Below are 17,191 nucleotides of genomic sequence, written 5' to 3'. Positions count from 1 at the left end.
AATAAGCAGACCTTTGTACCCTCAGGCTCCACATCAATCATGGGTAGAAAATATTTTACAAAGTTTGTACTGAACTCATTCAGATTTTTTTCGTGTTCTTATTCCCTAAACAATTCAGTGTAACAATGATTTTAATGTAGCATTTATGTTGAAGTAGGTGTTATCGGTAATCTAGAGATTTATATGCAAACACTATGCCGTTTTCTATAAGGCTCCTAGGCCTCGGAGTCCTGGAGGAGGGACAACTGTGTATCTGTCTCATCAGTCAAACCTCAAATGCAGGTCATGCAGCGGCCTCAGGCTGAACCAGAAAGAGAAGGGTTTGTGTATTAAGGAATTTAAGGTAGTTCACGTAAGGTGGTTGGGAATTGTTGAGAACAGGGGCCCAGGGCCAAGAAGCCAGAGGAAATGCCCCAAACCACACTGTCCCTTGACCCTGCTAAGGAAGTGTCTGCTGTTGTCCCCAAAGACAGACCGCTGTCCCTTCTTGCTGCCTTGGCTTCTGTGTCAGTGCTTGCCTGGGTGGAACTGACTGAGGACGCCAGGGGGCTGGAAACTCAGTATAGGATTGTTTCATTCGGCAGAGTGGGAGGTGGTCTGTGCACCCCTCTTGTCCTTCAGGACACAGGGAAGAGGGCTCCTGAAACTCAGAAAAGACCAGGGTTTGTGCTATCACCTGTTTCCCTACGTGTGGTCTCCGTTGAGGACTCCAGGCACTGCAAGCCGAGGTCACAGCTTTGAGAGCAGCAAGCATGTGAAAGGCCATGGTGAGGGGCTCGGTGACCAGGGGTGGGCCAGGTGGGCCAGGCACCGTGTCAGGGACCAGGACTCACCAGCAAGGGGAGGCCTTGTCCTTAAGTCATTTTCTAGCTCACGGGACAGAAATAGGCATGGAACCCAGCGCTGTCTGTTGGGGCTCTGATGAAGGCGTGCCCTGGGCGCCATGGAATAATCACTCCAGCTGGCCTGGATGACCAGGGCAGGGACCGATGAAGGGGTGGCTTGAGTCCAGTGTTCCAGAAGTCAGAGGCAGGTCCTTTGATACAGTGGATTGCAAAGCCCTGGGGCCGAGGTGGCGCTGAGAGAATCTCAGGAATGGCTGGTCTGAGGGACAGAGCAGGTGGTGTGGTGGTGGGGTGAAGATGCCTGGGAGAGATGAGAGGCCCCTGGAGAAGGCAGGGGCCTGATCACTAAGGGTCTGGTGCAAGGGGATGCATTCCAGTGGCATGGGGCCAGGTGTGTGGTGATGGGGCCCCAGGAGGTTCCAGAGCGTGTGGCTGTGAAACCGCTGTTGACGAGTTCTTGCTTCCCCAATGTTGAAGAATAACACCAAAGAAGCACGCGCAAGGTCAGAATAGAAATTAGAAGTTTATTAAAGGACAGCAGAAAAGACTTCTCCCGGAGGAAGAAGGGGACCCAAGAGGTGGAATCCGTGGAAAGGCTGTTCTTTCCCCTTTTTATAGTTCTTTCAGTGATGGAATGTAGGTTGGAAGAGGGGTGGGACACAGGTGGGCCAAAGAAGTAATCTGGTCAGGAAGGACTTCTGAGTCAGCACCTTCAAGTTTGCTGGGGGCTGTTTTCCCGGGCTCCATTAACATTTCTTTGAGGTGGACTTTGGCCTAGGGCCTTTTCAGGACTTCATTAACATTCCATGAGTTGTCCTGCGTTTTCCCTGAGTCATTCCCAGCATGGCCTCCATTTTAGATTTCACTCGATATTAGACCCGATTTACCTGACTACACTGACTACCTAACTTTAAATCTGGCTTCAGCTGGAGCACTGTTGTCAGAGGATGTGAGGTGGGCAGTGGAGAGGGGTGAGCGGCGGGCCTTGTGGTCAGGCATCTGCACAGGGTCAGCGCTGGCTGCAGAGGGGACAGAGAACAGGGAGTGGGAGACACACAGGCTCCGTTCTGGCCATGGGGCCTTTGAAGTGCTGTGAAACATCCAGTGAGCCGGCCTGGCTGGCGGTGGAGAGGACGGCACTGCCCTCGCTGTCCCTCCTGGCAAGGGGGACCCTGAGGGCGGAGGACGGGGTGGGACCCTGAGCAGCGTGAGAACGGGAGGGAAGGAGGCTCCTTTTCTGATTAATTTGTGGGAGTGTTCACGGGGACGTCTAAAACTGTTTTTATTTTGTATTCACATATAAGTAACAATTTATCTGGGAAAATAGCGCACCCCTCTCTCCCTCCCTCCCTTCCTTCCTCATTTCCTCATTGCCTTTAGTCTCACAGAGGAAGAGGTGGAGCCCAGCCTGCTCTCTGCATCTCTGTGATGGTTTGGGTGGGGGGATCCCCCCAAAGCTCACGTGTGAGACAGTGCAAGAAGGTTCAGAGGAGAAATGACTGGGTTGTGAGAACCTTAACCAGCCAGGGATGAATCCCCTGATGGAATTAACTGAGTGGCAGCTGAAGCGGTGGGCGTGGCCAGAGGATGTGGGCGTGGCCAGAGGAGGTGGGCGTGGCCTGAGGAGGTGGGCCTGAAGGCGGGGCTTGGGGGTATCTGGCCAGTGGTCTCTCTGCCTCCTGATCACCATGGGAGCCGCTTCCCTCTGCCATCCTCTCCCACCATGATGCCCTGCTGAGCCCTGAGCAATGGAGCTGGCCTTCTATGGACTAACACCCCTGAAACTGAGCCTTCAGTTAAACTTTCCTTCTCTAAATTGTTCTGGTCAGATCTTTCAGTCTCAGCAGTGAAAAAGCTAAAACAGTGCGGTACCTGGAGGAGCTCCCAGCCCTCCCTTGACACTGGGAGAGGAATCCAAACCCCCACCGTGAGCGCCTCAGCCCTTTTTGTGTGTGTTTGACTTAAACTCAGTGTTTTTCCTTTAGGAAACTCCCCTGCCCCCATCTCTGGCTCTGGGTCTGCCTTGTTTCGTTTGTGCCCCCCTTGGGTGTCCATGGACCTGGAGATGAGGTCACCTGTCCAGCTCCAGTTTTGTCTCACCATTGTGTCTCCATCCTTTCACTCCAGGGTCCAGGGAAACCCCTCAGATCCCCCACTACCTGGTTTGGTCGCCATTTCCCAGTGCTTTCTTTAGAAAGCTCAAGTTGGCAAGTAGTTCACCCAGTTGTATTTGTTTGCCTGTTGGTACCAGGGGTGAGCCCAGGGTGCTGAGCCACTGAGCCACATCCCAGCCCTTTCTGTTCTTCTTCCTTTGAGACAAGGTCTCACTAAGTTGCTTAGGGCCTTGCTAAATTGCTGAGGCTGGCTTCGAACTTGAGATCCTCCTGCCTCAGCCTCTCCTGAGCTGCTAGGATTGTAGGTGTGTGCCACCATGTGTGGCCCAAAACTTTGGTCTGAGAAATTGAGAACAGTTGAATGAAAAGTAAGAGAATCTGCTCAGAAGATCCCACAGTGGCCAGCAACTGTGCCAATTTGCTGCTTTCTCTTCTGACCCATTAGAGTTAGTGGCAGGCACCCACCCTGACCTACTCCAGTAGGATCTCCTCAATAGTATGCAAAACGCATCCCTGACACATCCAACAAATTCCACATTGATTCAGTAAGATTATTTATTATATCTCAGACTGATAGTCAAATTCCCCCCATTGCCCTGCAAACACCTTCATAGTTTTGCTGCTGAAATTCTTTGTTGTTGTTATTTTTAAATAGACATGACAGTAGAGTGTATTTTGATGTATTGTAATACGCGGAGTAAAACTTGTTCCAGTGAGGATCCTGTCCTGTGGTTGTACGCGACGTGGAGTTACACTGATCGTATATTCACATATGAACATAGGAGAGTTATGACTGATTCATTCCACCGTCCTTCCTATTCTCATCCCCACTCCCTTCCCTTCATGCCCCTTTGTTGATGAACTTTGATCGGAGGCGAGATTACTTCAGTGTTGAGCCCCTTCAACTCGCCACCCTGAAGGGGATCTGCCCTTTTTGGCTCCAGGAACAGGGCCAGCTTCATGGGCTGTGAGCTCTGTGCTGGACAGGCCCTGGCTCACAGGGCCCCTGCTCCTCTTCCTTCCTGCCCTGAATCTGCCTTGCACCTTGGTTCTGAACATCACTGTCCTCACACTGACCAGGAGATTTTTTTCCCCTTGCACTGGGCTGCCCTTGCCCAGCCCTGACTTGAGTCCCAGGAGGCCTGTGTCCTGGGGAAGGAAGGGCTGCAGTGGCTCAGCCCAGGACCAGGACCTGGGCTGTGGCAGGAAGCACTCAACAGGGTGGGTCCTGCTCCCACCCTGCAGACATCCCTGTGTCAGGGAGGGAGGTGAAACTCTAAACCTTTGTTCCTGTGTTCCCATGAAAGGAAATTTAAAGTCAGACACCAAAAGCCAAGCAAGAGAACTTTATTATTATAAGCGATAGTAAAGAGAAAGTGAGATGAAAGCAACGTACAAGCAAAGCGAGGCTCGTCTCTGAGCAGAGAACAACAAAGGAGACGACGCTGTCCCCGATTTATTACTGTTTGATGTTGACCAGGAGAGCTGGGGACCACCTCTGCACTCTTTGCCAATCAGGTGTTCAAATCCTTCACGTCGGGTGGTGGAGTTTTTGACTTTAGTTGGTTCTCTCTGGAATTGTCATGGTGGACGTCCTATTTAGGTGGGCTTCATCTACAAGTCAACCCCATGTTAATGTGGGCACTGGGGTCAGCAGCTGGTCAGGAGTTACCTTAGTGCATGCGCTACTAAAGGAATCTTCCTTCCCAGACAGATGGAGTCACTTACAGCCATAATTCCTAACTTCACATCAACCTCGGTGGACCCTGTCAAGAGATAGACCCATTAATCCTTTACTCTTGACGTGTTTTCCCATTTGTTCCTTTGCTTCTGTTTATCTTCTACAAATTAACTGCCACCCTTCACTTTCTTTTCCACTTTGCAAGTGGTTTAAACTAATCTGAAGAATACCTGTGACCTAGCCGTGCATTCCTGCTCATTGCTCTCTACTATCTAACACCTGCACTACAGATTTCTTCTCAGCCAAGTGTGGCGGGGCTGCCACGGGAGCAGGGGGCAGTCCACCCTCTGCCTGGGGTTACCCCTGGAGAAGGCTGACCCCCAGGCACAGGGCCCATCTTGGCCTCACATGTCCAGGGTGTTGAAGAGTGTGAGGGTGGGAATCAGGGCATCCATGAGGACCACCTCTTCCCCACCCCTGCTTCTCATCTGCAGGGCTCTGCCAGACTTTTGCCCTGATTTACTTAGAGAGGCGTAATAATCCCTTCTGCTTCCCCAAGGTGGCCTGTCTCCACTACCCCAAGTGAGGTGTCCGTAGAGGAACACAGGGACTATGATGTTAATGTGAAAGCCAGGAAGGGAATGAGGAGCTGCCCGTGGCTTCCCCTTTTACCAAGGGGGGCTCTTCTGCTCCAACCAGGAGGTGGTCTACTCCAACTCCATTCTAGAGTCATCCTCTTGATGATTCCAAAAGTTGTAGCAATAGATGCTGACAATTAAAGGAAAATCACAGCAGAATTAATATGAGAGAAAGAGGGAGTGGAAGAGAGAGCCCCTCTCCCCGTCCTGACTCTCTGTTCCAAGTCGGCACTTGGGTCCTCAGGAGCCCGGTGCAGCCAGCTGCAGTCAGACCTCACCCACGTGTACACACACTTGTAACTTGCACCACCAGGATAAGCTTGTGATTGTAATCCTCTGCCCTTGGTCTGGCTAGGAGCTCCTTCTGTGTCCTCCTGGCCCTCACAGCCACCCTCCTGAGGGTGACCTGTGCTCCCTGTACTTTCCACTGAGACCCACGTGTGGCAAGGAGGAGGGAGCATGGTGCTTTTGCTTACTGCAGTGGACCTGGCTCTCCTCACAGCCCTTCTTCTTGAAGGACTTGCTGAATAAGTATTTGCTTTAAAAGAAGATGCTGTGTGGAATGGAGGAACCGTGGCTCACTTGTGTGCCCCACAGCTACTGGGTGGGCAGGTCTTGAGTGAGCCCTGTGATCAAGGCTGCACTGGGGTCCTGTGAGCAGGCATGACTGTCTGCGGTGTCAGCCCAGGTGGCAGGAAGCTAAGCGAGTGGCAAGTGGACTGGAGGCACTGATGAAGGAACTCACTCCAGGTGGCAGGGCAGGGCTAGGGGAACCATTGCTTGGAGGGTTGAGACAGACCCTGTGAGGGTGGCCCAGGCCGAGAAGGCTGCCACTCCAAGCTGGGGCTGGGCTGGGGAGGCCAGGCCAGTCTCCTGATGAGCCCGTCTGAAACTTCAGGGGTAGCAACCCCAGCAGGTGCAGGAGGAGGCCAGCCTCCCAGGCCAGAAGCAGGCACAGAGGGAAGAGAAGAAATGCACAGAGATTGTTCTGAATTGCTTCCTAAAGGGCCTGGCAAATCCCGGGTTTCCTGCCCCTGCCCAGCATTTTCCTGTGGGCCTCTGTATTATTCCTGTGAGGTCCTTCCTTGGGAGCAGGGTGCCGCCCCTCTCTGAGCTGGGCAGGAGGGAGCCGGGCTGCCCAGCCCCACCCTCCATCAGTCTTGGCCTGTTCTGCAGGCAGCCAGCTCTGCTCCCCCCATCTGCTGCTCCCCTGCTCTGGGGAAGAATTCCTGGGAGAGTCCTGCTCTCCTTCTGGCGGGTAGGATGCTGTATTTCCAAAGCCGACAGTTCCCTCTACTGGCCTCCTTGGGGGAACTACATTTTGAGCACCTGGAGTGACAGCAGTCAGGTTTTTAGGTAACCTAAATTCTGTAGTCTTTTTATTTTCTGTTTCCTTTCTGGAATCAAGGAGTCCCTGTTTCATCTGTTACTATGTTCTTAGTGAGGAACGATCCTCACCCCCTAACCGGCCTCAGGAATCGTTGAATGAATCAGTGATTAGTTGTGTTGTCTTGATAATCAGAAACCTTTTAATAAATGAGCTTCTGCGTGCGAGGGGAGAAGCAGGAACCTTCCCGTCTTTTTCACTTGATGGATATTTGTCGCACTCCCCTGGGTGTTCACTAGGAGACTGCTGGTGACGTGGGGCAGTTTGTGGGATGATGGGGGAAAGCTGAGGGGTTCCCTTCCGTGGTTTCTGTTCCCTCTGAAGTAGGAGGTGAGTCATCTCCTAGGAGAGGCAGGTGCCTTCAGACCGTAAAAAGTTCAAAATTTCCCACATGCTTGGTGGGTAGTCAACCAGGAAGCACAGGAGTGGGCCAGGCCAAGCGGCCCCTCAGGCTCGGGTACCAGGGACTTCTACCACCTCACGTGCTCTGGGTGGAGACGCCATTGCTACGTGGACCCAGAGCCTGGGGCCGGGGTGGAGCCGGAGTTGGCTGTGGCTTTTCTCCTGCTCTTGCGCTGTGGCCTGTCCATTCACTTGGTTAGAAGCACTCGGAATCAACCACTTGTCTCCCTCCTCCTGCCCTCCCAGTCTGGCCATCATCCTCTACCTCCTGTGTGCGCCTACCCCAGCATCCTGGTGACCTCCTGCCACAGGGTAGTGCTGGCGAACTGGATGGATAGGATCCTCACCAGGCAGTGGCTGGGAATCCTTGTCCCTGCCTTGCACTCTTTTGGAATGGCCCTGAGCTCATTCTCTTTTTTTTAAAAAACAGATTTTAGGTTTTAGAACACTTTAGACTTAGAGAAAAACTGCAAATTGCACAAAGAATTCCTGTGCATCTCGCACCCAGTTTCCTCTGTTGCTCAGATCTGCGATAGTGTAACGCTGTTGACCAAGGACTGAGCCTGTGGCCATGTGTTGTTATTAATGAAAGTCCCCTCTTTATTTGGATTTCCCCGGATTTTCCTGTTCCTGGTTCCCACCGACATCCCACAGTGCATGTGGTCATCATGTCCAGGAGCCCCAGACGTTCCATTTGTGATGTGTGTCTGTGTCCACAGACGGAGGTTCTGGGCTCCAGCCCGGGTGCCATGGTTGACGGGGTGGCTGTTGTGGGGAAGACGGGAGCCACTGAGTGCATCCACAGGGTCTGGTATTCCCTTCTCGTGATGCTGAAGCTGGCGCCGGGCCCTGGGGGAGGCCTGGGCCACGGCGGGGAGGCAGGGTTCTCGGGGCAGCTGGCAGCCTCCAGCTCACTCAGCTGTCTCAGTCTGCAGGCAGAGTCTCATTTCTGCCCCACCTCAGGAGCATGATGGCCTCACCTCCTCTCCCCCACACACAGCGCCATCCATCGGAGGCCTCTGTCCTGGAATTGGAGAGTCTAACCCGAGGGTCCTGGCTCCCCCAAGGCTGGGGGCTTCTTGGGGTGGGGGAGATGCTGAGTTAACCAGAGGAGTGCAGGGAAGTGTCCATGAGCTCCAAGCTTGTGGCCCTGACGTGGAGCTGGGCGTAACATCGTTGGAGTGACCTGGGAGGCGGCAGATGGCCGACTGTTGGTATGTAAGGACAGATGCGGCTGCACACCCAGCACCTCCCCGGGGCTCTGCAAAAGGGACTTGTGCAGACTGCTCCCATCCCAAGGGGGAATGCTCACCATCACCTGCAGGGGCCAGGATGGGGCAGGCAGCTGAGGGGGGTGGCTAGCCAGGGCCAGGGACAAAGGCACTGGGAGAGGACCTGTTTCCCACTTGGTGTGGTTGGTCCTGGGACAGTGAGGAAGGGTCCTCTAGGTCAGCAGTTCTCAACCCAGGTGATTTTACCCCCTCCCGTTCCCACCCTGCCAGGGGACAGGTGGCAGTGTCTGGGCCCATATTTTGTTGCCACAGTTGGGGCAGGAGTTGGGGTTTCGCTGCTGCTGGCACTTCGTGGGTCGAGACCAGGTGCTGCTAGCCGTCCTTCAGTGCCCAGGACAGCTGCACCCCAGAGTGACCCAACCCAGTGCCAGGATGCTGTAGGGAATCGAGGTGTGTATGTGGTCAGGGGAGTCCAGCACAGAAAGACTGAGGGGGTGGGCTAGCCTTGGGCTTGGGTGGCAGACCCCGGAGCCACCTGGTGGCTCAGGAAGCTCTACTTGAGACAGGGTTTTCTGGGGGTGGATGCTTGCACTGTTGCCTTTTGCACAATGGTCTCCTTTTTACCCCGACCGAGAGCACCTTGGGCTTTTTGAGAGTATCTCTGGCAATAAGCAGAAAATTGGATCCGTTTCTGGAGGAGCGAGATGAGAAAGGGGAGAAATCTGTACTCCCTAATGAGTTTCCTGAAGCTTCTCAGCTGCTCAGGGTTGTGGCTGAGGCTGCCTCCTTGTGATCATGTGTGAGTGGGGGGTGGGGAGGGAGGGAGGGACAGACACTCTCTTCTGAGTGGCAGCAGAGGTGTGAGCGTGAGCTGGTGTGTTATCTCTTTGCTATGACGATGAGCTTTTCCTCCCTGAAGCACCGGAGCACTTGGAAATGCTTCTGTCTGCCCCTGCGGCTCCAGCTGGGAGCTGCCAGCGCCCGCCTGTGATGACTCTGCTGTCCCTGCCCAGCCTCCTCTGCCGCACGGTGGGGCCCTGCACCACTCAGGTGGGTGGCTGGAGGGCCCTGAGTGAACCTGAGACATCCATGTGGCCAGGACAGGGGCCTCGGCCTCCTCCTGCTTCCTCTGGAAGGATTGTCTGGGGATCAGAGCAGGAAGCTGCCCGGGGCCTGGCTTCCTCCTATGCCACCCCCCGACACACCCCGGTCCCTCTGGAGGCCTCGTGTGAGTGGGACCCACACGTGTACCGTTCTCTTTCAGGGCACGCCACCATCACCAACTACCTGTTGAACTATTTCCCTGGTCTTGACCTTGAAAGGAGGAACGTGTTTGGCCTCACCGCCCTGATGAAAGCAGCCATGCAGGGCCGGACGGAGTGCGTCAGAGCCCTGATGCTCGCAGGTACGTGCCTCTCGTCCCCCGCACCTGTGGGCCCTGGAAACATCTGACTCCTTTAAAGAACGTCCCCCAAAGAGACGAATCATCCCCATGGAAACAGCCTGGCAGATGCCACGAAGAATGGGGTCTTTGTTGAGGTGGACAGTTGCCTTCAGGGTTGCGGAGGGGGTCACAGCCGGCCGCTGGCAGGTCAGTGCTGAGCTCTGGGAGGAGTGACACCTTCCCTTGCCCTTGGCTTCCTCCCACCCACACATCTGCTCCCAGCCCTGTGCACATCTGCTCTTCAGAAATGTGCATTCTGGTCTTGGCCCTGGGTGGGCCCACGGCTGCTGGAGTGGGCACAGGAGGGGGTGGTCCGGACCAGGCTGCCTCCGGCTTGCTGGCAGTTGGAGCTGCAGGATGATGTGTTGTGTGGAAAGTTCCGGGCTTCAGCTTGGGATCAACAGGGCAGCCCGCTTTGTCCCTTAGGCCCTTGTCAGCCTGGAGAAGACACTCACTGGTCCCCATCTGCAAAATGGGGGTAATGACCTCTTTCTGTCCCTCCTCCCTGAGGACGAAATAGTTTATAAACTCTCAAGGGCTCTGCAGTTTTAATGAGCTACTAAACCAAATTCCTTCTGATGAACCTCTAATTCACTGGGGTCCGGGATAGTCTTTAGTGCCGCCTCACCAGGTTATTTGGAGAATTCAGGGAGAAGATGTGTCTAAGTACATGTAATGCACTCAATATCCAATAGCTGTTGCTCGTATTCATTTGCTGCCTTAATTTATCTTTATTTTTGGCTGTGGCACTGGGGTCAGCCAATTCTGCTTAGTGCTACGAGTTCCTGAAGAGCTGACATTTTCCCTCTCTTAGTCCATTCTTGCTGCTATAGCACAATACCAGACGGGATGATTTATAAACAATATGTTTACTGCTCACAGTTCAGAGGCAGGGAAGCCAAGATCCAGGTACCAGCAGACTGATGTCCGGTGGGGGCCTGTTCCCTCTTGTCATGTCCTCCCTGTAGGAAGGGCTGGGGGCATCCTCTGGCTTCTTGCATGAGGGCACCAATCCCATTCCTGAGGCCCACCCTGTGACCAAGCACCTCCTAAAGCCCCCACCTCTTCATACCATCCCCCTGGGTATGGAGAGCCACACCTGTGAAGTCTGGGGGGGCCAACATTCAGATGGTGGTTCTCCTGGGAATGCCATCGGAGCTCTTCCAGATCCCATCTCCTCCGTTAATGCTCCTTCTCTGTCCCAGGACCCCAGCTGGCTCCACGTCTAGTAGTCATGTGTTCCCGGTTGCCTCTGGCCTGTGACAGTTTGTCTTCACGTATTGTTTATGACTCGGCATTGTTTGGTGCACCCCCACCTGAGCCTGTTTTTCTTTCATCCATTTGGGATTTGGGGATTTACAACTTTTAATTTTTTTTCCCTCCTGCTTTAAACTCCGTGTCTTACAGGATGCTATAGGACAAATAAACTCAAAGAACAAGGATGGAGGTTTTGAAGATTGCAAATCTACTTAGAAATATAAAAGGATCATAATTAAAATTAATCCCATTGGTTGTGCTTTTGATTCAGTGGCAGTTTTAGTTTTGAAAAGCAAGAGCTCAGTTTCAGCAGAGTTTAAGGCCCTGCCTGTCCTGTGTCAGTGAGAAGTGGTCCCTCCTAGTTAAATGGTGATTGTGGGATGCTCTTGTGAGTGGCAGAAGCTTCATCTGCTTTTATGACTTTTGGATTGAGTTTTAATTGAGTGCAGATTTTTAGTAATTTACTTTTTCAACTGACAGTGTATGGTGTCAGTCACATCAAATGCATTTTTCCCAACAAGTTAATTTGAATTACCAACTTGTTTTTCCTTTTGGTGGGGGGTCAGTTGCCTTCTAATCACCCTGGAAAACATGAGGGGCTCAGTCTCACCATCATTGTCATTTTGTCTTCTTTGGGTCTCTTAGAAGTTTCCGGCATTTGCTACAGTAGTTGTAGGATTACTGGAATGCCCTCCACATCTCTTGGGAGATGGTGCTGGGGGCGATGGGTTGGGTGTTAAGGTCACCTGTATCCCACCATCTGTGGTTACAGATTAGACATCGGGTCTGTAGACGCTCTTCCCTGTCCCCCTGGGAGTTCTCCCCAGTGAAGTCTGGAGCCCTTGTGGGCACAGGCCCTGCCTGTCCATGCCTCGGGCTTCCCTCTGCACTGTGCTGCTACAGAGCTGGGGGGTGAGTGACCCAGAAAGCCAGGCCCAGGCTTCGACCCAGCTCCATGCCTGCGGCAGTCTCTTGCCTTTCTGGACCGCGGTTTCCTCTTCTCTGGGATGGAAGCCGTGATGGCTCACCCTAGATGCCTGCCATCAGAGCATGTGGCTTAGGATTGTGTTGTTACCATTATTAGGGAGTTTATGTATGCTGTAGTTATTCATTAAGTGAATAAAAGAACAAGGCATATTTTTCTCTTTGAAAAATACCCTGTGATGAGATCTTTAACTTACTAGGGTAGTAAGCATGTAACTCAGGGGTTTCTTAACCTTGGCATGATTTTGAGATTTGGGGCCAGGTAAGTTCATGTTGTGTGTGTGTGTGGGGGAGGTTCCGACAACTGTAGGTTGTCCAGTGGTGTCCCTGGCCTCTACCCTCTATATCCCCAGTCGTGACAGCCAGAAATGTCCCAGACACTGCCAAACATCCTCTGCGGGGCTGGGCGGGGGGGTACGGCGACTACTGATATGACTAATAAGTGAGAAAGGATGAAAAAAGAGAAGGTCTTTTTGTTCTTAGATATGTTTCTCCCTCCCATCTGGTTCTATGTTGTCTAAAATAAAGATGAGACCTTTTCCAGGGAGCATTCAGGCTGCCCCCTTAGGCTTTAGTTGGGAGTGGTCATTTGCTATTGTCACTACTAAGTTAGATTACAATTCTCAACTGTTTTTATGTCTCTTATTTCCATTTAAACACATCCATATCAGGAGAACTTAAAGCATTGAAAGTTCCCAACAGCCTGAGCATTTCTTGTAGATTGACAGACCCTTCAACATGGAGTGAGTCTAGGTAGAGCTGAGGAAGGCTACCCAGGAGTTAACTGCGAAACAGTCATCCTGTGATAATTTGAAAAGTAAAGTGCGCCACCATCACTACATATAAAAACATGCCGTTCTGAGTTCTTCAGAGAGGTGATCTTCGTTTCCTGAATGTTTTTCTGCACCTGAGTTTCTGAGTTGCAGTTTATTTTCAATAGCAAATATCTCAGCTATTGAAATAATGATCAAATTGGATGAAACCCTCAACTGTTTAGATTTTCTCACCATCTGTAAAGTACAGGTACAGATCAGCTTGGGTCTGCATTGTGCAGTAGAACAAATGAATGTTAGAAGTATCAGAAATTTTAATTTAAATAAAAAAATATAACTGGATTCTGGAAACCTGATTCAGTGGGTCTTTCGGTTTGGCTTCCTAATACTGTCGTCTATGCTGATGACAATCCCAAGGGAGGCAGCAGAACCTTGTTGATTCAGTGGAATATTAATGTCCCCGAGTGACAAGTCTATTTAAATCAGTGGCTCTGAGAAGCCGCATGGAGGACAGGATTTTTTTATGGAGACTGCCAGTTCCAGGTTGCTTTCGAGAGCTCCTGTTTATACTGAAGTGCGGCGTAAAGTAAGGCTGCTGCCGCGGGAGGAGAAACAATCAAAGGCCTGCATCTTGCACGATTCCAGGGAGCACATAGATTAAAAGGAAGATGAAGAGCCAGAAAAGACACCATGTTTCTGCTCATCTCCGGCAAGCCCTGACTAGACTTCTGGTAAACCAGGGACTTCTACTAAGACGTTGCTTTCTGTTTATGAGGAAAATGGGAATTTTTTGTGAACTGAGAATTTGCCACACTGGAGTTGTTTCACGTTATTAGAGAAAAATTAACTCAGGAAATTCATACCACACCCCTCCCTCTACCCCCAAATCAAACTCTGAGACAAGGACTTGAGGACAAGTAGATTTTTTCAAAGGTTGCTTTGGGGAAGCAGCCTGGCAGGGTGCCGTGGGGGGAGTGAGTTGGGAAGAGACAATGCTAATACAGTGACTTGGGGCTCCTGAGCAGGTTGCTGGTGGGTGACTGGGACTCAGCCCTGCTGGACCCTCTGAGAGACGAGCAGAATCCATCTGAGAGATACCCCAAGGGACAAGGACACTGGGGGATTTATCTTCCAATTCTGGCCCCTCATGGGGGCAGGGCACCCCTTTCCCACCTGCCGTGCCGTGGAGGTGGCTCCTCAGTCCCACGGGGCTGGACGGCAGGCTCTCCCCCATGACCCTGCAATCCCGACTTGCTGCGCTGATTACACACCCAGTGCCCCAGACAGGAAGCTGGCAAGGGCTGGCCCACCTTTATGGTGTGTCACCTCCTGGGCTGGGCTGCCTAGGAAGGATGCCGTCAGGGTGGGGGCTGGTGGAGAAGGAAAAAGAAAGTGACTACTGCGCCCGCCTCCCACTGTCCTGGGGGGGGGCCTGGCTGACTCCCAGGGGAAAGTGAACTGAGAGGGCGGGAACATCGTTTTTCCCCCTTTGGCACTAGTTTGGGATGTTTTACACTGAAGTAGCAGAAGTCCTGGCTTGAGAGGATAGACAGGTGTCTTTTCCTCATCCCTCACTAGGAGTTTTAAGGTTGGTGGTCACTGTCCAAAGCTGGCCTTGGTTCAGAGAAGACAACATGGACCTGATTTTCTTCTCCTATCCATCAATTCCCTTAGCTTCCTGCTTTGTCACCTCCTGATTCCAGGAGAGTCACCAGACCCCTGGTAGGAGGCAGTGGCAATAGCAGCAAGTACACTTGTCCCTGTTCTCAGGAGGTGAATACCCCATAGGGCTCGGGCCAGCACAGGTTGCTTGGACACAGGCTGCCGGACAAATGGGAAACAGACTTCAGTCATTAGGTTAGACCAACGGTTTAGAGTCAGGGACGATGTTGCCCCCCAGGTGACATTTGGCAACAGCTGGATACATTTCTGGTTGTCACAGCTGGTGGGGTACTACTGATATCTCTTGAGTAGTCCCCAGAGATGCTGTTAGAAGTCCTTCACTGCACAGGACAGCCCTCACCACAAGCATGGCCAGAAATGCCAATAATGCTGAGGTTGGGCAGTCTTAGACTAGACCATTGTGATCCATTGCCTAGAACTGAGTATGTTGCTTTGAATAAAATAGCAGATGATTTTGTGCAGACAACTCTTAGCTGTCAGCAAGGTGGCAAGTGGACCCATTGGCAAGAGCCTACCCTTGGTCCACAGGTTTGAGCACTGTTGGGTAGGAGGCAAGGATGCTGGTGGTGTTGGGGGAGAAGATGGACACAGTGGCATTTTGGAAATTCTCTATATGCATTTAAAGGTATTCAAGTAAAATGTTAATCATCAGTACAGTTGATCCTCCCATGTCCTGGGTTCTGTTCCATGGATTCAGGCAACTACAGATGTAAAATATCTCTAAAAAATGCATTTGTATGGAACCGGTACAGACCTGTTACCTTGTCACTGGTCATTAGACAATACAGCCTAGCCACTGTGTACACGGCATTTACCTTGCCTTAGGTTTTATAAGTAATCTAGAAATGGCTTGGTGTCTATGGAAGTGCATGGGTTATATGCAAAGATCATGCCATTTTCTACAAGGGACTTGAGCATCCTTGGAATTTGGTGTCCATGGGGGTCTTGGAAGCAATCCCCTGTGGACACTGAAGGGTAACTGTGCTTGTCGTTCATAATTTACTTGCTATGTCCTGGCCATCAACCCTTAGCAGTGGTTTCTGAGGAAGTGAATCCCTAATTAAGCACCACTCAGATCCTAGAACTGCTTGGCAGTCACAATGGCTCTTGTTCTTTGGGGTGTTTGTATTTTCTGAGCATTTTGAAAAGGTGGGGGACAACAGGAAGAAGGACGCTGCGCTCTGGACAGCTGTTCCTTTCGTTTTCCATTAGCATTTGAAAAATGTCTCTTTCACACAGTGTTCATTAAGATTTTAATTTTGCAGTTTGTTCCTTTTTTAAGTGACATGCAATTAATTAAGGTTTAATGTGTCATCTATTTTCTGCAATGACATTTTTACTGCCCCCTTTTCATTTTAGTCAGTTTATAAATTGTACTCTAACTAATGAGTTCTCCTGATTTCTGCTTCCAAATAATTACCACTCTTGTAAGATGGCTATTCTTTAATGTGTCACAGAATTAAGACCATTAGCAGGTGAGCTCAGGTGAGCCAGGTCTGCCTGGCTATGAGGCCACTGTGGGCTGGCAGGGCAGGGAAGTGGCAGCGCCCCTCGCCTCTCTCAGTTCAGCACGTATTGATCAGCCACCGCATGTCAACACCTGGGTCTGTGTGGGATATAAATGAAGCTGCCTCTGCCAGGCCTGTCTCCAGGGAGCTCACAGACCAGATAATTGCCCTACTTTTTCACATTGCTTTGCCAGTAGAGATATGACTAATGGGACTTGAAATCCTGAATGATTTCTAACTGTATGTGGGGCTGAGTTTGGACCAAGATTAACAGCAACTTTGTAATAATTTCTACATTGCCAAGTTGAAATTTATGCAGATTTCACCAGGATGATTTGGAGTTTAATGTTGGCATGTTTGTGTGTGGAGGGGGGTAGTGGGTAGAATGGAGAGACATTCAGGAAGACGTTGGGGATACATCATTAAAGATTCTCTAGACAATCAGAACTGATAGGGTGCATAAATTAAGAGATTTATTTTAAGGAATTGGCTCATGCAGTTGTGGGAGTTGTAAGTCTAAAATTTGTAGACTAGGCCCACAGGTAGGAGTTAATACTGAAGTCTAGAGGCAGAACTTTTTCTTTTATTCCATGTTTTTTTGTTGGTGCATTATAATTTTTTTATGTTTTATTTATTCTACTTAGTTATACATGACAGCAGAATGTATTTCAATACATTGTACACAATGGAGCATAACTTTTCAATTCTCTGGTTGTACACAATGTAGAGTTGTACCATTCGTGCCATTATACATGTATCTAGGGTAATGATGTCTGTCTCATTCTACCATCTTTCCTGCCCCACGTCCCCTTCCCTCCCCCACACTCCTCTTTGCCCAATCCAAAGTTCCTCCAATCTTCCCATGCCCCCCCCCACCCCCACCATTATGGATCAGCACTCACTAATCCGAGAAAACATTCTGCCTTTGGTTTTATGGGACTGGTTTACTTTATGTAGCATGATATTCTCCAGCTCTATCCATTTACATGCAAATGCCATAATTTTATTCTTTTTTAATGCTGAGAAATAGTCCATTGTGTATACATACCAGTCTCTTTATCCATTCATCTACTGATGGGCATCTTGGTTGGTTCCACAGATAAGCTATTGTGAATTGAGCTGCTATAAACATTGATGTGGCTGCATCACTGTAGTATGGTGTATTATAATTATATATAACGATGGGATTTGCTGTTGCATATTCATATATGAATGCAACAAGAACTTTTTCTTCTCGAGAAAA

General features: G+C 50.8%; 1 protein-coding gene across 5 annotated transcripts in view; it reads left to right on the top strand.

The window, feature by feature from the left end:
- Positions 1–17,191, top strand: part of Ankrd33b (ankyrin repeat domain 33B) — a 75,013-nt gene that overhangs the window by 49,054 nt on the left and 8,768 nt on the right. For 3 of the 5 annotated variants that reach the window (XM_076857465.2, XM_076857467.2, XM_076857466.2), the window contains one exon: positions 9,564–9,704. In XM_076857465.2, coding sequence (XP_076713580.2) covers positions 9,564–9,704 — 141 coding nt within the window. Of the gene's footprint in view, positions 1–9,563; positions 9,705–17,191 lie in introns of those variants that run through there. The other 2 variants (XM_076857468.2, XM_076857471.2) reach the window with 2 other exon arrangements.

Source organism: Callospermophilus lateralis, chromosome 5 (assembly GCF_048772815.1).
Source record: "Callospermophilus lateralis isolate mCalLat2 chromosome 5, mCalLat2.hap1, whole genome shotgun sequence".
NCBI classification, from domain to species: domain Eukaryota; kingdom Metazoa; phylum Chordata; class Mammalia; order Rodentia; family Sciuridae; genus Callospermophilus; species Callospermophilus lateralis.
This window is presented reverse-complemented; position numbering and strand designations above follow the sequence as displayed.